The sequence below is a fragment of the Gavialis gangeticus genome, unplaced genomic scaffold (genome assembly GCF_001723915.1).
Source record: "Gavialis gangeticus isolate Ggan-Ray unplaced genomic scaffold, GavGan_comp1, whole genome shotgun sequence".
NCBI classification, from domain to species: domain Eukaryota; kingdom Metazoa; phylum Chordata; order Crocodylia; family Gavialidae; genus Gavialis; species Gavialis gangeticus.
The window spans coordinates 20,979,519-20,999,991 of NW_017729031.1; the positions used below are offsets into that span (position 1 = coordinate 20,979,519).

The window sequence follows — 20,473 nt, forward strand, 5'->3', positions numbered from 1 at the left end:
GACTGGGCTGAGTTCCCTGAAAGTTCCCCAACATACAGTTTTTAAAGCAAAAGGGTGTTGGGGATTTTTTGTTGAAAATATTCAGCATTATTAGCCTTTGGGGGTGGGGGGTTGTTTAAGAAAGGCACATGGTACATTCCTTTTCTTTTTGGTAGGGAAAAATAACTAGCACTTTGACCAGCCCTGCTTAAAACTATTACCCTGATGCATGTGGTTATAGTGAGGGATGCAGACTGAGTCTGAGTTCTCCGTTCCTTCCCTTGTCCCAATATACCATTTTATTCTTCTCTCATCTTGCTGGTAGTTGAAGGAGCCTTTAATTGCCTCTTTCTCAGGCACTGACTGTCTCCACCCTAAGTAGCCAAAAGGGCCTATTCCTATTTCCTCCTTTATTTTGAGACATCCTGAAAATAGGGCAACTCTGGCCTCTGCCAGATGCACTGCAGCCCATCCATGCCACTGTCTTGAACTTTGCCACCCTTTCAAGCACTTATCCCAAGCTGGAGCAAAAACACCCAGCAACAGCCAGTGTCCAGGTAAGGTCTCTAGGCAGGTTGGCAGGATTGCCAGACCCAGTGAGCCATAGTACCCCCTGCAGGCCTCTCCCGCAGAGGTTCATAGTGATAAATCTGTGCATGTAGCACAACCACAGCTGATTTCTGTAACTGTGCCCCCCCCCACTCCAATTACTCATTAATCTGCCTTTAAATGCTTTTATCATTGACATGCATTTCTCTAGGCATTTTATCTTACCTGATAAAAACAGAAGATGCCAGGGTTGAATCTTTGCAGTTTGTCCTTTATCACTTCCATAGCTTGATATGATATGATTTTTTTCAATGTGTCTGTTTTTGCAGAATATCTGGAAGAACATGGCTGTCCTACTCTTTAGTTTAACATTTCATGATTGCAATTCCAAGACGGAAAATCTGCCTATACCAGTTGCTGCTCTATTCAAAGGTAAGCACTACATGCAGAGGAAAGATTGGTTTGTACCTCTGGTGCAAATGACCAGATACCCATTCACAGCTGATACCAGGTGCATGTTATGGGGGAACTGAACTAGCTTGTATCAGAAGTCACATGTCCTAAAGCCATTAAATAGCATTCTTTTTTATCTTTTTCTCTTCTTATCTTTCAGCCATTATTAAAGAGGAGGCCTTGACAATGGGATACGATGTTAATAAATTCTTAAACTCCTCATCAGCTCGTGCATTTAGGTACACAGCTTTTGTTCCTCAGGGAAATTCGTGTAAAAAGAAAGTATGACTCTTCAAATCATTTTGAAACAACGGGCTATTTTTAAATATTGAAGTCTGTTCTCGCGGTTGTAGGAATGGGAGGGATCTCCTGGGTCTGGTCCAGTCCCTGGTACAGCAGGCAACCATGTCATGTGTTTCCATTCAGTTTGGTCTTCCCTATTTATCCACCTTACACGCGAGCAGTAGGGGAGCCATCTATACTTCTGTGCACCCCACTTCTTTGCTAATTTTAGTGACCTGGCATTTTCTAAAAGGCACTGCCATTTTATATGAAACAAGTTAGTGACATGGAGACTGGATGGTAGTTGGCACTGCACAGAGAGCCTTTAGGTAGGAACTGCCTTGGCATTGATGATGACTCTTTGTCCCCACAAGGACACAGTTCTACTGTCCACACAATTTAGTGGCTCATACCAGGTGGTGCTTATACATGCTGCAAGGGTTTCATCTCCATCTGTGACTAGGATATAATTAGTCAAACCAAGACCATCTCAAATGTTGGCTTAGACAGAAAGGCAGCTTTTCGGCACCTCGGTAGTTAATCTACTACATCCCAGTATTGACGCACAGTTTACCAGAACTGCTCAGGACTGATTAGAACATTAGGAGACTGCACAATGGATAGGATGTTTGAGATGAATAGGAAGTGAATGATTACTTATCCTTCTTGTTTGCAATTTGTAACATTGGCAACCACCATGATTGCTGCAACTTTTTATCCCTAGTTCCTATGCAGGAACTGCACTACAAGAAGGCCAGGTTGCTGCTGCTCCCCTCTCTTCCTATCAGAAAGTTTGGGAAACCTTTGCCAACCAGACTGCATTGGAAAGAGATTCTTTTCTGCGTGATGTTTTCCCAAATGGTTTCCTCTGGGGCGTGTCCACAGGTGCCTTTAACATTGAAGGAGGCTGGGCAGAGGATGGAAAAGGAGAGAGCATTTGGGACCAGTTTGGGCACCAAGGTCATGCCTACATGAATCAAACGGCAGACGTGGCCTGCGACAGCTATCACAAAACTAACTATGATGTTTACCTGCTCAGAGGTCTTCAGTCAAAGCTGTACAAGTTTTCTATATCCTGGTCCAGAATTTTTCCTTCTGGCATTAAAGCAAGCTTGAACCCTCGAGGCGTGGACTACTACAACAAGCTTATAAACAGCTTGCAGGACTCCAACATTGAGCCCATGATCACCTTGTTCCACTGGGACCTCCCACAGGCCCTGCAGGATCTCGGTGGATGGCAAAATGATAGTATTGTGGATGCTTTTGCAGCTTATGCTGACTTCTGCTTCGCCACCTTTGGGGATCGGGTTAAGTTGTGGATTACCTTCCATGAGCCCTGGGTCATTAGCTATGCAGGCTATGGCACTGGAAAGCACCCCCCAGGAATCGCTAATCCAGGAGTTGCATCCTATAAGGTAACTGCATTTGTAAGCTGCACTGTTGTAGCCATTTCAGTTTAGCTTTTCCTTCAGTTATATTCTGGTCGTGTTGATCCTGTGACCTTTATGACTGGCAAACTTCAAATGATTTATAAGGCCACTACACGCTCATTTAGAACATTTAACACAGCTAATTAGCACAAATTAGGCTTCGTCAGAGACAGCTGAAGCTAAATTGTAGTAAAACAAAAGGAGACTGGTAATATTTGTATTGCTGTCTTAAACATCTCCTTGTTCCTTGTGATGTCAGTAATAATCTTAAACTAAGCTCTGTAAAGGAGCCCGAAGGAGCTGGGCAACAAACTCCCTTACCTTCCTTTGAAAATAACAGCCTCTCGCAAGCTCTTCAGAATGGGTACTTCGTCTCTCCCAATTTTCATACAATACCTGTCACAAATGGGCACTGACTCTGGGCCAGCTGTGTGCTTATCCCCATGCACATGTTAATAGTGAAAGTTTGGAAGTTCAGATATGTACCTGCAAACTTGGCTGCATGTCTGAACTACCTGAATCTCTCTGCCAAACTTGGTCCCAGGGGCTCTCAAGGTTTCTAGTGTTTCTACCATGCAGTCAGACTACCCAGCCTGGGATATGTTGGGCATACCAGCTTCTTTTCTAGAGTCTGGACACTCCCACTTAGGGATGTGCAAAGGTAAAAGGGAAAAACGCATTCTCCTTTGTTCTGTTTGCTTTTTATTCCAAAAGGATTTAAATATACATTTAAAACAAAGTTTTCACACCTGCCTGTCTGAAGTTATTCTCTGAATAGCTCAGTTTCCGGAGGCACTAATCTTGCATTGGCCAAGAGGATTTATATTCCTGTTGTCCAAAACATTTGACATGTATGGAGGGAGGAAAACACTCCACTCCGCTGAACTGAAGCTGTATCTGGGTGGGATGTGGCAGCTTTATAACTGTTTGTCACTATGCAGTTGTCAGACTGAGGTTTTTCAAACCTCAAATTTTGGATCAGAGTCTGGGGCCATGGTAGCATTTCTTTCCTTGTATGATTCAAATTGATAGATCAGCCACTCTTTAAACTTGATTGTGTTGGGGATGCTTTGTGAGGTTTATGTGGTGGCGGGTGTTGCAGGAAATGTCGTTTTTACAGAGGTCGAATATTTATGCAGTAATTCTTAGGCTGTGAACTTGAGTGTGATGTAGTATGACGCACTTTGGCTTTTTTTTTCCCCCCCAAGGTGGCTCATACAATTCTCAAGGCTCATGCCAAGGCCTGGCACTTGTATGATGACAAGTATCGCTCTCAACAGCATGGCAAGGTGGGACTTGTCCTAAACTCGGATTGGGCTGAACCCAGGTCCCCAGCCAGTTTGGATGATGTGAAGGCAGCTGAACGCTACATGCATTTCATGCTGGGCTGGTTTGCTCACCCTATATTTGTTAATGGTGATTACCCAGATATCCTGAAGTCCCAGATCCAGCTGACAAATCAGCATTGCTTTAGCCCAGTTGCCCACCTCCCTTCATTTACTGAGGAAGAGAAGTTGCTGGTGAGAGGGACTGCAGACTTCTTTGGCCTTTCCCATTACACTTCCCAACTGATCAGCGCTGGGGCTAATGACACTTGCAGTCCAGGCTATGAGACGTTTGGGAACTTTTCCCAACATGTTGATCCTTCTTGGCCGCAGACGGTGTCCTCCTGGATCCGAGTGGTCCCTTGGGGACTGAGGAGGCTGCTGAATTTTGTTTCTCAGGAGTACACGGGGACAAAGGTCCCAATTTACATAGCAGGGAGTGGCATGCCCACAGCAGCAGGAGGGGATGCTGTTAATGACACGGAGAGAATGGATTACTTCCGTTTGTACATCAACGAGGCTCTGAAAGGTAAGGGGTGTTTGTTTGCTGATTTGATTGCCAGCAGCTCTCTGGTTTCTCCAATCTCTTTACCTGGGAAACATCCCCAGTTTTGTAGTAATGTTAAACCTATACCTTCAAACTGCAGCTATTGTCATATGATCCCATGTTCTTGAAGGGGTCTGTTTTCCAGGTTCCTGCTTAGCAGAGAAAATAAACACTTTCCCTACACAGTGGAAGAAGCAAATGGAGAAGCCTCTCCTACAGAGTCCTGCTAAGCTTAAGAGGGTTTTAGTGGGTAGGTGCCCACTTGCATGGATTTAATTGCAAGGTTATGGCCAAAGTGCAGAACATTAGTGTGACTGTAGGGGGGCACAACTGCACTGCCGCTACTGCCCCTGCTGCTGCTGGCCATTGGGTCCGGCAGGACTCCAGCCCCACTGCTGGCACAGAAATTGTGCTGCTGCCACCACCCCTGTTGCTGCCAGGTCCTGGTTGTGGCCAGCCTGCAGCCCCATGCCCTGTGCCCCACTGTTGGCAGAGAAATATGGGGGGGGGGGGTACTCCACCCCCTCACCCCCCGATACCACCCTGATGTGTTGCCTACAGTGCAGAAGGCTGGAGCATCCCAGTCAAGCATACAAAAACCTCATTTACAGAACTAGGGATCAAAGACTTATTTTAATATACGACGCCTATTTGATGGCAGCCCTTAGCACTGCAGCTTGGAGATTTGAGAGGGTGGGAAAAATGGATATATAAATTGGCTTCAGGGCTAATACACGTGTGCAGTGTGCCTTTCTACATCCGTAATAACTTGCCTGCTGGAAGAGGCAGAGCTTTCAGTGTCCCTTCAGATCCATGAACTGGTAAGGATGGGAAGTTCTCCTGTGATAACCACATTGCTGAACCGTATAGATGTTCTGTCCGGTTCCCAACATGTCGACTGAATGCACAGAGTGAACTGCCCTCTCGCCAGGGATGGATGTGCTTGGGTACGGCAGCGTGACAAAGCTGACATTGCTTCTATTGGTATCATTTCTTCTGAAGTTAAACGGAGACAGTCTTTCTCTGGGGAAGTCAAATCCGCACTAAATTTGCAGGCCATTTTTGTTTAAATACAGTAGTAGGTGCATAAGAGATCTCTTCATTGGCTAATGGCACTTTGCCTTCAAAATGCCAAATGTCACTGCATTGCCTCAACTAGCAAGAAGTCGAAGAAGGATGAAGATGAAATCTTTCAAAGGTACAGTGGGCTAGTACTAGGCACTAACTATAGTGGGCTAGTACTAGGCACTAAGTTCCCTTCCCGTTTAAAGGGAGTATAGGGATGTAACAAGTTAGCCTTTAACATCTTTGAAAAATCTGTCTGCCTGCGGCGGGCCAGTGTGAGGGCCGGCCTATACCTGCAGTCTTGGGATCCATGCACAGGGACAATTAATATATTTTTTTTATTTTAATTTTTTTCCCCTCCTAACCCCCAGCTTGGTAAATACAACACAGTACCTTGCTAATTGTTATTTTCTGTGAGAAACAAGATATTGCTCCTGGAGTCTGGCTGTCCACAGAGGCTTGAGCTGGTTTATACTTCTTGAAGATAAAATAATCAGGAAAAAGACTTAAAGGAACTGCTTTAGTTTTGGGAATATATTTGCCTTTCCTTGGGCAAGTACATCTCCAAAAAAGTAAATCAAGCAAAATACGTTTTTAATTTAATATTCTTAATCCCAAATAACATGCTCTGAAAGATGCCTTTGCCACTGCCTCTTCGTGATTGCTTTGGGGGACTGAAGACCAGCTAGCAAAAGCACAGCAATTCTTGAAGTGCATAAGGCAGTATTTTGGAGTTGAATTACCATTCTCGCCCTAAATAGCTCCAGTGGCAGCAAAGGGAATAGCTCATTTGTATAAGCAATTAAATATCTGTTGCTCCACAGTGGTGGACTCTATAAACTAATGGTAACAGCTTTTGCCTGCGATGCATGATACTTGGGGTCTCAAGTCTTTGCTCTGCATCAGATGGAGCAGGGATTATGCCTAGGGGTATTTCTAGCACTAGAAACCTTTCTGAGAGAGGGCGCATGCAGGTGTTGGAGCCTGCAGTCACCCCTCTCTTCTGCTCCCTGTGTCTTCCCCGGAGGGGAGTGATTCTGCTCCACTGCTCCCCATCTCCCAAAGGAGGAGCTGCAGAGCAATGTTCCTTGTGTGTTCCCCAGACCAGTGTGTCCCTGGTCTGTGAGGCTCATGGAGAGCTATCTCTAGCAGTCCTGGACGGAGTTGAGCAGCTGTTCAGAGCACCTTCTGCAGATCAGCGTCCCCTGGTTTGGGAAGGATACAGGCGAAGCTGCAGCTGGGCTCTGCCTATGCCCTGCGGGGGCAGTGGAACAGCAGCAACCCAACTCCTCCCAAATCAGGAGGATCTGAGCTGGGGGGAAATATCCCAAACCTTCCCCAGACTGGATCTCCTGGTCTGAGGAAGGCACAGAGAAAGCTGCTGCTTGACTTTCATGATCCAGAGGAGTCAAGTGTGCAAGTGTTCACTGTAGCAAAGAGACTTGCAGGGAGGTCTGGAAGTCTTCCAGATTTCGACCCAGAAGATCGTTGTCCTGGATGGGACACATTCTTGCCAGGAGAAACTGCACGAATGACCATACATCAGCAATTTCTACTGGGAGGCCCACGGTCCTCCCTGACACAACATAATGTCTGCACGTGGCTTGAGTCGCCCAAATCACAAGCCAGTGCTCTGACCACCAGCCTTAGGTTGGGAATGAGTGACAAGGTCTGTGTCTTTCTCAGTTGGACTGGAAGTTTCATCTTGGCAAATTTCCTTGACACCATCTTTACTAAAACTGAAACATTTCTGCAAAACATTCAACTTTTGACCCCCCCCCCAAAAAAAAAGAGAGAGAGATTTTGGACAGAATAATGTCCCACTGAAAACTTTCTGATCTGCTCAAATCGATGCTCAGATACTGGAGGTGTTTTTTTTCCTTGGCTTCACAATGCATTCCCCGGTGTTTCACAGTTACCCTTGTTGTGTAATATTATCTGTTGTACCGAACATAGGTCAAAGTCTAACATAGTTCTCTACTCTGCTTTAACAGCTGTAAAGCTTGATGCAGTGGATGTTCGGTCATACGTTGTCCGATCCCTGATTGATGGCTTTGAAGGCCCAGTGGGTTACAATCAAAGGTTTGGGCTTCATTATGTGGAATTTGGAGATAGCAACAGACAAAGGACTCCAAAGAAGTCGGCTTACTACTTCTCTAATATTATTGAAAAGAATGGTTTCCCCAGCAAAGTCTTGCCCAGATCCTTTAAGCCAGTGACATTTGGGGCGGCCCGAGCAACGAGGTTACTTGGTTTCCCAGCATCTGAAGTTCCCTCAAAGGCAAAAGTTGTCTGGGAAAAATTCTCACCCCAAACAAAGTTTGAAAGGGATATGTACTTTTATGGAAACTTCCCAGATGATTTTGTGTGGGGAGTGTCATCTTCAGCCTACCAGATTGAAGGAGGTTGGGATGCAGATGGCAAAGGGCCCAGCATTTGGGATAACTTCACCCACATCCCAGGGAACATAAAAAATAGTGATACCGGAGATATTGCATGTGATAGCTACCACAAGGTAGATGAAGATCTTTATATGCTCAGAGCATTAGGGGTGAAGAGCTATCGCTTCTCACTGTCTTGGCCTCGAATATTTCCTACTGGAAGAAATGATTCCATAAATAGTCATGGGGTTGACTATTACAACCGGCTAATTGATGGCTTGACTGCAAATAATATCACACCAATGGTCACACTATACCACTGGGATCTGCCTCAAGCTCTCCAGGACATTGGTGGCTGGGCGAATGAGTCACTAATAGATTTATTTAATAGCTTTGCAGACTTCTGTTTCCAGACTTTTGGGGATAGGGTGAAATTTTGGATGACTCTAAACGAGCCCTTCGTCACTGCCTGGACAGAGTATGGTTTAGGACAGTTTCCACCAAATGTAAAGAATGATCCTGGTTATGCTCCCTATAAGATTGCTCACACCTTACTGAAAGCTCATGCCAGAGTCTACCATACATATGACCGCAAATACAGAGCAAGTCAGAGAGGGGTTATTTCTTTGAGCCTTAATGCTGACTGGGTTGAGCCAAAGACCTTAGATGACCCTGAAGACACCAAAGCTGCAGATCGGTCCCTGCAGTTTATGTTAGGATGGTTTGCCCACCCAATTTTCAAAAATGGTGACTATCCAGAGGCCATGAAATGGACCGTGGGAAACAGGAGCGAGCTACAAAACCTGCCTTCATCCCGCTTGCCAGTTTTCACAGCACAGGAGCGAGATTACATCTGGGGCACAGCAGACGTCTTCTGCATCAACGCTTACACCTCCAGAATTGTAAAGCATAAGACCCCCAGGCTGAAACCGTTCTCCTACGAGGATGACCGAGAGCTATCGGCAGAAGTCGATTCATCCTGGCCGACCTCAGCTGTTCCTAATATGAGGCCTGTGGCCTGGGGTCTCAGGAGGCTGCTGAACTGGATCAAAGAGGAGTACAAGAACCCTCCGATTTATATAACTGAAAACGGGGTAGGAATAAAGGCCACGCCTGATGTTGATGACACCAACAGGATATTTTACTATAAAACCTATATCGACGAAGCTCTGAAAGGTATGTAAGTGGCTTGTAGTGTTTGCACAACGATATGCGTCCCCCTCAGATTCCAGACTTTTTTTCTTTTTCCCAGTGAGTCGTACCCTGTATGAGGCAAGTAACTCTGTGGAAATATTAAGTATACGTCAAAATTTGGCTTTTTCCAGTTTCCCCTACGCTCTTCTTCCCTTGGCCCTTGCTTGGAGTCAGCCCCACCTGGCTGGGGGGTTGTTGACTGGGTCAGCACCTCCCATTTGATGGAGGGTCAATGTTAGGAAGCTTGCACTGCGGCGGTCCCTTCTGTGCCCACAACCTCAGGAAGCGGATGCCTGCTGGGGAGTCTCCTGGTTTGGGGAAAATCTCCAAGGGGCAAACCAGTGGCAAGGTTTCCTAATCTTGCATTAGGGTGTGCCCAGGAAATGAGGGCCTGGAGGAAAAGCCCAGCATCCCAATACGGTTTAGCCATTGAACAGCTCCTTTAAGGGACTGTAGCAGCTGATCGTTGTTTCGGAGCAGCCTGGCGGTTCTCGACTGTGAAGCCTGGATCTTCTGTGCCCGGACCTCGGCAAGGGCAGGGAGAGAACGAACACCAGTGACTCGAAACAACACGCTAAGCCACAAAGCTTGGCTGAATTTCCCCCAGAGAGATTTCACATCTGAGGCTTTAATCCCTAAGCTAGAACAAATAGAAAAGACACTTTTGTAAAATACTCTCTTCATTGTCCTCCAATACCTACGGTTTGTAGGTTACAGTAATGATGACGCTGTCCTCCACACATCAGCCCATAAAGAGAAGAAAGGATGTTTTTTAGTGCGGATAGGTACAAGAAGTTCATTTTGCTTGAGAACAAGGATTTTAGTCCCACCTCCCTGAAGGAGTATGATTTGTTCTGGTGGCTGTTTGAGCCTGTATCCTTTGCTGTTCATTTATAATTTAGTGCGTGATATTGAGCTTGTGTCGTTCCAGTACGCATGCTGTCCTAGCAACTCTCAAAAATGTTTTTAGCTTCCAGACTGGATGGTGTTAATCTTCGAGGCTACATCGCTTGGTCTCTCATGGACAGTTTTGAATGGCTGAACGGGTATGAACCACGGTTTGGATTGCATCAGGTGGATTTTAAAAATCCCAGCAGGCCGAGAACCCCCAAGCGCTCTGCCCTCTACTATGCTGAAGTCATTCGCAACAACGGGATCCCGCTGCCAAAAGAGGATGAGTTTGTATATGGGGAGTTTCCAAAGAACTTCTCATGGAGTGTAGCAAGTGCAGCGTATCAGGTTAGCAAACCATGGTATGATCCTGGGGTTGTGCAAGCGGTTGATGAGTATGTATGTAAAGCTCTTGTAAAACAGGGGGGCTTATGTTGGCTACTAACAGACTGGGCAGCACAGGTGTTAAGAATAAAGTGTGTTCTAAGTTGGTCTGTCTTGCAAAATTTGGAGTTACTATTTTATTATTATTATTTTTTAATATATCCATATAGATTGAAGGGGCCTGGAGAGAGGATGGGAAAGGACTCAGCATTTGGGACCAATTTGCTCACACTCCCCTGAAAATTAGCAATGATGAAACTGCAGACCTTGCCTGCGACAGCTACCACAAAATTGAGGAGGACTTAGCTATTCTGAAAGGCCTCAAAGTGACTCACTATCGCTTTTCCATCTCCTGGCCCCGTGTTCTCCCTGATGGAACTACTGAACTTATAAATGAAGTTGGATTAAACTACTATGAGAGGCTTATTGATGCCCTTCTTGCTGCTGACATAAAGCCTCAGGTAATCATGAGCCTGGGAAATGGGATCCAACAAGACAAGGCTAAAAGAAACGTTGACACCAGGGACTAAATTCTTCATTCTTGGACTGTCCTGTTCAGAAATCCTGATCTTAAGAGCTGCTGAGTACCCCTAGGTCTTACGCATGTTTGGAAGAGTTGAGCTGTTGGTTATAGGATTGGGTCCATGTATGTGAACAGCAGAACCAAAGTTATTGAGGTGGTTTGGTTTTTTTTCTGTTACAATCATATAACAATAGAAAAATCTTAGCTTAGACCATTATAGGGATTTTATTTAAGTGGGTGAGGAGAAACTAGTTGAGACTTTCACCTGCCATCTTCCTGACACGGGGATGACACGAGGTGCCAATGCCCAGGGAATATGGGCATGCTTTAGATTTTGTCCCCTCTTCCCTACCCCCTTATTTTATGCAGTTCTGCTTCCTCTGTTTTCTTTCTACTTCTAGCCTGTCTCACTGACGGTTCCCGAATTGTTGGGATCACAATGCTTGCCTTCATGGGACTGTTTGTAACCTTGGTTAAGTTGGGGGGTCAAATCCAGACATGGTGTTAATAGGTGCAGCTCCAGAGCTGTATTTTTACTATTGCCTGACACACAGTATAGGAAAGATGGTTTTATTTTGTGACTGCTGTAGCCAGTTACATGCAATGCTGGCTGCAGAAGACGCTTTTTGTGAAAAGTCAGTGAACATAAATACCCTTTAGCAAGGCATAGTCCTGCAATATTAAGACAGGGTTTATAGCTGAAGTAACATCCTTCCATTTATCTGTACTTCTATAAAGGATTGAATTAGCAAGTAGCTGACTGTGTAATGGTCTCTTTTCATAGGTAACAATTTACCACTGGGACCTCCCCCAGGCCCTGCAGAACATTGGAGGGTGGGAGAACGAAACTATAGTCCAGAGGTTTAAAGAGTATGCTGAAGTCCTTTTCCAGAGGCTGGGAGATAAGGTGAAATTCTGGATAACCCTCAATGAACCCTACATCATTGCAAACCTTGGCTATGGCTATGGCACATCAGCTCCAGGTAAGGCCATCGCACTTGAGTAACAGCCTCATCTGTAAGGGGTGCTCTGCAAAAGCAAGACACTTGGCCAAACCATCAGCTTGAGTTAAAGGCTGGCCTGCCAGTTAAGGTACTTGATTATGTCCAAGTGTCCTGGGTTCAGTTCCTCCATTTGTCACAGATTTTGTCCCTCAGCTCAGGCAAGTCACTTCAGCTCTGCCCCTTGGTCCTAGGCTGTGAAACGCAGGGGTAGTTTAGATGGCAGATCTTCAGAGCACTTTGAGCATGGGTCAGGGGAAGGCATCGTGAAGGTGCATTGCCGGTGGGCAGTCTGCTACGAATGCAGAGAACACCTGAAGCTCTCATAACCGCGGGGCTTTGCAAGGTGTTACTTGCCTTTGCAAAGCAGCTTTTAGAGCAGGCTGGTTAACACGAGGTGCTCAGGCTCTGCGGTGATGAGGGCCAGATGCAGAACTGAGAAGGGCTCAGGCTCACCTGCGAGGAGGTGAAACGCCTGCAAGGGGCTGGGCAATCTGCCACCCTCACTCATTGCCCCCTTGAAATCCTTCCCTCGGGGAATGTAGCTTCTCCATGGCTGGATCCCTGTGAAGGGAGGACTTTTCCCCCTAGTGCTCTCTCTCTCTGGACTGTCCGTGCCCCCTTAGCCATTCAGGTTGGCCCTTACGATGCCAAAGGCAACAGCATTTATTTGCAGGTGACTCCTGCTTGCTTTGTTTGTCACCCTCCTGAAGCACAGGCTGGGCTGTGGACACTGCAGTTTGATCCACCTCTGCTATTACTGTCTCTTCAGGGATCTCTTTCAGGCCAGGTCGAGCCCCGTACATAGTAGGGCACAACTTGATAAAGGCCCATGCTGAAGTCTGGCACCTGTATAACACAACCTACCGTCCTAAACAACAAGGATTAATCTCTATTACCATCAACTCTGACTGGGCAGAACCAAGGAACCCCGACAAGCAGGAAGATATTGATGCTGCCAGGCGATATGTGCAGGTACCTAATCACACAGCTGTGGGAATTGGGGCCTACCCCCTTGGGGATACGGAGATGCCCATCGTGAGATCGCTGCCTTCCTGGAGGGGGATCGCCAAGATAGGGCTGAGCCGGGCTTGGCAGCGAGGCTCTTGATCTCTTTGCACAAACCAGTGAGCTTGATTGTGTAGAACTGGCATCAAGTCTTGCCTCCTCCAAGGGAACCCAACCTCTCCTGGATAACGCACTGTAGCTGACCCTGTATAGCAGGCAGCAGAGATTAGACCCACCTTGTAAAGCAGCACCCCTTACTGCGTTTTGCTGAATAACGTGCAATGCTTCCTGGCCTTGCTGAGTGCACTCATGTTCAGTTCCACTATCATAAATGGTGCGGCATGTCCCCACCCCTGGGCTGTGCAGATCCATCAAGTTAACGCCCTTTCAGAGCTCTCTGCTGCAGATGCACATCACCCCTGCTCTTGTCCTCTTGGCCTAGTTTTACGGTGGCTGGTTTGCTCACCCCATTTTCAAAAATGGTGACTACAATGAGGTTATGAAGAGGAGGATACGGGAGCGCAGCCTGGCCCAAGGGCTCAACGAGTCTCGGTAAGAGCCTAGCAGCACTTGGCCTTGTGTCTTGACACCTGCTTGCAAGATTCAGAGTGCAGGCGCTCTACTTGTTCTGTTTGTTTTGCAGACTGGGGCTAGGTGGGTAAGAGGGATGGGAACCTTATGCTCAATCTGGTACGTTAGCAGATGCAACCGAGCCCAGGGATCGCTTGTAAACTGGTGCCTCCCGCAGATACTAACAGGAGCTAAGTAATGGCCTAGGGATGTCCTGTAAGCTGGCTTTGTTCTGTGGGGATGGGATCCCGCTGTGTTTCCAAGCAAACAAAGATGAGAATTGCCATGTGCCTGTTCAATCTGTTCCCCAGCAGCAGCTCAAAATCTTAATTCCAGGAAAGACGCTTTCAGGTGTTTTGCTATACGAGGTGTTAGAAAAGGCTTTTGGCTTCAGCAGGGAGCTCTCGGGGTCAGGCCCCTCCCTCCCTTGCACCACTGCAACAACGGGGTTTGTCCCGACCTTTGAACACCAGAGAAACCCGTGAGAAGAGTCCTCTTCCCATCCACGCACAAGATGATGGCCCCATGGACATGGCTTGTTTAGTGCATTGCATCTCTTCTGATTTCCAGGCTAGGGAAACATTTCTTATTCCTTAGGGTAAGATGCTTGTGCAGTAAGCTCGCTGTAGAGATCTTCATCCTAGGGTTGCTCAGTCACCTGGAAAGCTCTTCATTGCAGGGAGCTTCCTGTTGAGACAAGTTCTGTTCATGTTTCTCACAAACCAAATCAATTTTATAAATTGCTTACTTCAAAAGCTGCTTTGAGGCAATAACAAGGGACGCATAGAGCTGGATGCTCTGCACCAGAGGACCTAATGCTCCTCCAGAGATGCCTTGAATGTTGTTTTCAGCAGCTATTAGAGAGGATGCACTGAACTGATCAGCCATGAAAGCAGGAGGTGTAGCAGATCACAAAACCCAGACACCAGCCCCAGCAATTGCTGAACTCGAGCTGCAGAGGAGCATTTTCTGTGGGAATCTGGTATTGAAGGACCCCACGCTCTGGGAGCGGAGCAGTCTGGTAGTTGCATCAGGTCAAACTTCATGGGTTGTGTTCTGAAGTTGGGAAGAAACATGGCAGGAGTAAGCAGCTGGTTGTCAAGGGTCTTTCATGAGTTGCATTTTTCCCTTTAACTTGCTGTGCCTGTGGGCAAGTCCTTTACCATCCCAGGCACTGGTATCCAGTTAATGAAATGCGTATTTTAATACCCATAAGACTTAAGGCTTAGTAAAATGTGTAAGAACCTTTTGCTCCACAGACAGCTGTGCACACTCAATGAATAATTACTAATGCTATCTAATAAGCTTGTAGGGCTGTAGGAGAGGGGTGGGTGTTTGTGTGACAACTATCCCGATATCCTTTATGGTCAACTTAATCTTTTAAACATGATGTAGTGAAAGAACTGTTTCTCTTATTTTCCTCCTTTTAATGCAGACTCCCAGAATTTACTGAGAGTGAAAAACAGAGAATTAAGGGCACATTTGACTACTTTGGTTTCAATCATTACACAACCATCCTGGCATCTAACCTGAACTATGCTGCTGGTGTCTCCTCCTATGACTCTGATAGGTAAGACATAAGCATGAAGTTGTAGCTAAATGAAACACATGCTTCAAGCTGGTGCCAGTTTGGTTGCTGTCAAATAACAAAAGCAATTCTCCAAGCCCGGCCTTTCGGATAGCGATTCAGTCTCCCAGAACTTTGACTATTCAACAGTTGAGAAATAAATGATACTTGCTTGCTCTGGCTCCACAGACCAAGTCATCTGCTACAGGTCATGTGTATTGCTCTTTTTTTTTTACACACTCAGTTAAGAACACAGCCACTAATAAAGGAAAGTAAATTAGCACTTGATACAAGTGCGACTAGACAGACTGTCTCGATGATCCTCTGGCAATCTAGATTTGGAGATGTGAGATTACACTTGTGGTTGCCTTAAGCAAGTCGGTGCCCACATTCCCTTATTACACACACACACACACTGTAAAGGAACATAGGTTTAATCATTTAAGTGCTAAGCTTATATAGACAAAGCTTTCTTATTTTAATATTCATTTGGCCTAGTTTCAGTAGCTAAAAAGCCTGCATTTTCTAATCACTTAGATGGAAGCAGAAGGGCTTGTAATTCTTCTCTTCATTTGGTCCTACGTAAACAACTGTTTTCTGTAGTTGGGCAGACAACGGACATATCCAGTTCCTTTATTTTTACCCAGAGCCGGGTGGAAATTTTCTTGTGTGAATATGCAGTTGCCTTGGTCCATTTTTAAAATACTGTCTCTAGCCACAGGCTTTACAACCGCCAAGGTGGTGGGCTCTAGCCTGCATTGCAGGTGTGCTGGGGCACAGAGTCAGTGGCAGCTGTCAGGGGACAAGCACTGCAGGCCTGAGGCTGTTATTCTGTGGGGTTTGGGGTGTTACTTAATAAGGGGGCTCAAGTTGCAATACCAGGGACAGGCTTCAGAGCCCCCGCCCCCAAAGTTCAGTGGCATGCTCAAGGCATGACCTGCTAAACTTCAAAACACAAAATGAGTGTAAAGCTTTGCAGAGCTATTAAACGCTGCAGAGTCAAACCATTTGCAAGGAAACTCAGGGACCCCACAACTTGCTCTCTCCATCTCATGCCCCCTTCCCTTAACCCCAGTGTCCTGGAGCTCAGGCCCAATCTGACTTGTGCTCCCGCTCAGGGCAGAGACTTCCCCCCAGCCCATTGCTGTCTCACTGCCTCACGGCCTCCCTTTCACCTGGGAGTGAAATTATTTCAGTTCAATGTACTCATTATCCTTCATCACAAAGCCAGTGATGTCCTTTACAAGTATGTCATCTTACACTTTGAACTATAGTAAGCTCTTTAAAGAAGGAAGGGTTTGGCTGTATGGGACTGTGACCTTTTCATGGAGTTTCTGGTGTCTTCATTTGTGAATGTGAGTAACTTTTAAAGTACAATTCATTCTTGGGCAAAGCTCTAGAAGTCTGATCCTGCTCTCATTCAAATTCTCATCCCCAGGGGCGTGGCTTCCATAACAGACCGCAGCTGGCTGGGCTCTGGCTCCTTCTGGTTAAAGGTGACCCCGTTTGGCTTCAGAAAGATCCTGAGGTGGATAAAGGAGGAGTACAACAACCCTCCAATTTACGTGACTGAGAATGGCATTTCTGAACGTGGCTACACGGGCCTCAATGACACTTGGCGAATGCACTACTACAAGAGTTACATTAACGAAGCGCTAAAAGGTAGCTCCCTTCCAGAGTGCTTAAAAACTGGTCAACTAGACCCATGGAGAGCTAGGCTGCTGCTGAACAGGATAATGCTTTTACACATCCTTTTAGTGTAAAACTAACACTCTGATGATTGTTCTAAGCGTGAGCAATGTGGCCACCAGCAAGGTGATGGGGCTCATCTTGCAGAAGCTGCCCGTCTCAGCCCAGTGTCCCACCAGAAGACAATTATGCAAAGTTCCAGCCTCCAGTAAGCCTGACTCATGGTCTGAATCCCTTACTAATGTCAAACAGTTGGGTACTTAACTTGCTCCTTTATACAGATTGCATCATGCCCTCTAGCTGCCTCACAGGCACTCTGACAACCTTTGTCCAGATGCCTGTTGTAAGGGCAGGAAGACAGAGCACCAGCCATCCCATCTGTGTCCACCGATTCTGGCGTGTGCGGACCCTTCGGTGGCCTTCACTGAAGACTCCCATCTGCTCTACCAGCTGGCCCTTGCACTCACATTTTTATTCACAAAGTACAAGTTACCTCTGAGTTGTTTAACTACACAGGCCACACAATGCCTGAAAAATCAGATTTTTTTTCTTAAGGCTGTTTCTGTAAAACACATTGTTTGCCCTTAGGGAAGAGTGAGGTACTATTCTAAGCTATGCCCATGGCCACTGACAAGTTAAAATGACAACTGTGGACCATAAATAGTCAGCTGTTTAAAATATAATTAGTTGTTTCCTCTAGCAGAGAAATGACAGCAGCTGCTGAAGCACTGGTTGCATGTTCAAAAGCTCTTTTTACGGTCTTAGAGCCTTTTCTTTTTAAGTAAAAGCTTAAAGGAACAGAAGATAGTTAGTGCCAACAGTGTAGCAGGCTCTCAGTCAGCCCAGTTCAGTCCTCCAAGTTACAGCACAGACAGACTTGTGTGACTGAATTAAGGAGTTTGCTCACCTGATCCCTGCTGCTTCTGAATTAGGATTCAGGACTGGATGAGGCATAAAACGGGAGGTTTAAAATGCTCATTCTAATTGTATTAGCACCTTGCACATCACTTACACAGTACAGTGGACTGCCTTCTATATTGATAACTAGCAAGATAAACCTAGTAGATAACTGGCATTTCCATGTTCACAACCTGTGGGGCTAACTCCCTCTTTCCATTTGGCACATTGCAATAGCTGTTGTACTGGATGGCGTTGATCTGCGAGGGTACACAGCCTGGTCTCTGATGGACAACTTTGAATGGGCGACAGGCTTTGCTGAAAGGTTTGGTTTGCATTACACCAACTACACAGACCCTGCTCTGCCTCGCATTCCAAAGGAATCTGCCAAGTATTACTCATCCATCATACAATGCAATGGATTCCCAGACCCAGCAACTGGACCACATCCATGTCTTCAACCCCAGCCTGAAGGTAAGTAACGCACTAAAAGTCAAATAGAGATTTAAATCAAATGGCTTCTGCAGGCAACTTCCACACTTTGTTTATAAAAGAGTCACGAATGGAAAGGAAGGAACTTAAGTGTTCTAACGTTTAGGTTCTGCTTTTGCTCCATTTCTAAACTGCTCTGAGAGCTACATTTGTGTAGTTTGATTTCCTGTCTGCACATACTAGGAAGAGTAGCAGTAGGGTACAATGCTTTAAAAAAAAGTTTAGGAATTCTACAAACAGAAAAATTAATTGTGGGTGATGGGCGATTATTTTTTGAGCAAACTTGTTTTATATCAACCTTCCCAGACGGTGGATTCCTTACTGCAAGAATTAAAATGACTTACCCCACTTTTAAATTTCAGCATTAAAAGTGCAGCAGGGACCTGACCTGACCTACAGCTATATGTGAAGCTTCAATTCTAGTCAAGCAACCACATGTTGCAAGGCGGATACTAACAATCCTCAGAGCCCACTGCAAGCTTAATGTACACAAGGTAGTTTGAGAGAGCAATGCTCATGCTGATGTATTCACTTCTTGTGCTCCTAGGTACTGTGACACCAGCTGCTTCTACAGCTACCATAATGGGGCCTGTGCTGAATGCACCCAGCCAGAAAGTACGCTTTTTGGGATTAGAGTTAGTTTCATCGAATGCGGAAATAGCGCTGTATGTACTCTTTGCTCTCTCTCTGGTTGCTCTGTTAACATTTGCTCTTTTTGCCTATAAATATGGGAAACTATCCAAAAGAGTCCACAAACAACCACACCTAGAGCTAAACAGATTGTAAGTTTTTGAAGCCTGAGTAGCATGGCAGCCCAGTCAGATTTGGGTCCTGTTTTAAAGGTTTTTTATCTGTTGCCCCCAGCTAAGCACACCACTGAACACTCAGTTTCAAATAGCTATTTACAGCTATATAAAACAAAGCACAGACAAGCCCTCTGCTGTCTTCAGTCTCTCTCTCAGGGAGGGCTGAGATGCATTAGATGACTGGCCTACACAATCATTCCTTTAAGATGACAATTAACATGAAAACTTTCGTTGCCTCCAGCTGTATCAGATCACTGCATTTTACAAGAGTGGCTTTCGCCTGTTTCCTGCTCTCCCCTCCCCCACAAATTGTCTGCATGTTGCATCCTGCTTTTGAGAGGCAGCTTAATTGTACTTCTAGCATTTGGTAACATTAAATAATAGGTTACCAGCCAGAGGCACAGGACACCTGCTCCCAAGGCATCAAGACTGCTGGAAGAAACTGACCAAAACACAGATCTTGCTCTTCCTGCCAACATCAGGTGGACTTTATAGTCGCATTTGTTTTATACAAGTGTGTAGTAACAGAAAATTGGAAACCTACAACAACTACAATGAACTTAACTCTTCCCACCCCCCAGCACCCAAGTCTTTCCAAGAAAGCTGCATCATACTGCATTCTTCCTATGGATACCAACAGGAATGACAGTGTCTTTAAAAACTCCATAATGACACTGCAAGATGATGATCTGCTCTCAGGCTAATTGTTTGTCTAACAGTAATAGCCAACCCCCCCAGGGTACAAGGCATTGTACAAATTACCGTGAGAGCTTAAAACATGGGCAGCTTGTAATTGCACTTATTTGTAAGCCAATAAAATTCTCTTGCATCAAACAAGGTTTGTCTGTTTTGTACTAATGCTGGTCTGGATGGTTCCTATTAGATGCACATTCTTTACCAACATGAACTTACAAGAAGTGCAGTTCAATTCTGATGATTCAAGAATCCTTACTGCCTCTCTCTTACATTTACAGCTAGAGATGTCAGTTTGTTAGTCCGCACTGCTTTGTGCTGGCCAGTGTGTCCATTAGCCGTCTAAAGTTAGTTTATTTCCAAAAGGTAAGTTAATGGGGTTACCCACACACACGAGCAGCACCAGTTTAAAATAAATTGTGATGTTAAATATCTTACCTCTGGCACCTTTCAGTTTCACCCCGCCTTACATTTGCACTCGAAATTTGGTTTGAACAGAAAGCAGTGCACCTTAGATCTCCAGCGCTGTAGCAGTGGGGAGGCATTCTTGTGTTGCCTTTAACCTAGCTATTAAGCCTAACAAGTAAAGATACAGAGCAGTAGCTAGTCATGTTAGCCTGAAGCTAGGGCAGGGCAGCACCTTAAAGACTAACTTAGTTAGAGGCATGAGTTTCTGTAGGTGACAGTCAACTTCAGATGCCATGATGATGCATGTGAAGATGAGAACAGTAGGGTGGCAATCTACAG

The 20,473-nt window shown here is 45.7% G+C and overlaps 1 protein-coding gene across 1 annotated transcript; it reads left to right on the top strand.

Annotated features, from left to right (window-relative positions):
* Window positions 1-842: 842 nt before the first annotated feature.
* On the top strand, window positions 843-19,944 carry LCT (lactase). Its single transcript, XM_019522479.1, has 14 exons — window positions 843-960; window positions 1,142-1,220; window positions 1,988-2,678; window positions 3,902-4,547; window positions 7,625-9,187; window positions 10,176-10,444; window positions 10,651-10,941; window positions 11,788-11,986; window positions 12,777-12,979; window positions 13,455-13,564; window positions 15,018-15,152; window positions 16,588-16,811; window positions 17,973-18,209; window positions 18,775-19,944. Exons 1-14 carry the CDS (start codon window positions 873-875, stop codon window positions 19,011-19,013), a joined length of 4,974 nt encoding a protein of 1,657 aa, XP_019378024.1. The 5' UTR covers window positions 843-872; the 3' UTR covers window positions 19,014-19,944.
* Window positions 19,945-20,473: the final 529 nt, after the last annotated feature.

Excerpts from the sequence above, each read along its gene's own strand:
- LCT (XM_019522479.1), top strand. The coding sequence starts at position 873 with ATGGCTGTCCTACTCTTTAGTTTAACATTTCATGATTGCAATTCCAAG. Across the intron at positions 961-1,141 it reads AGTTGCTGCTCTATTCAAAG|CCATTATTAAAGAGGAGGCC; the intron begins GTAAGCACTACA and ends CTTATCTTTCAG. Across the intron at positions 2,679-3,901 it reads CAGGAGTTGCATCCTATAAG|GTGGCTCATACAATTCTCAA; the intron begins GTAACTGCATTT and ends TTCCCCCCCAAG.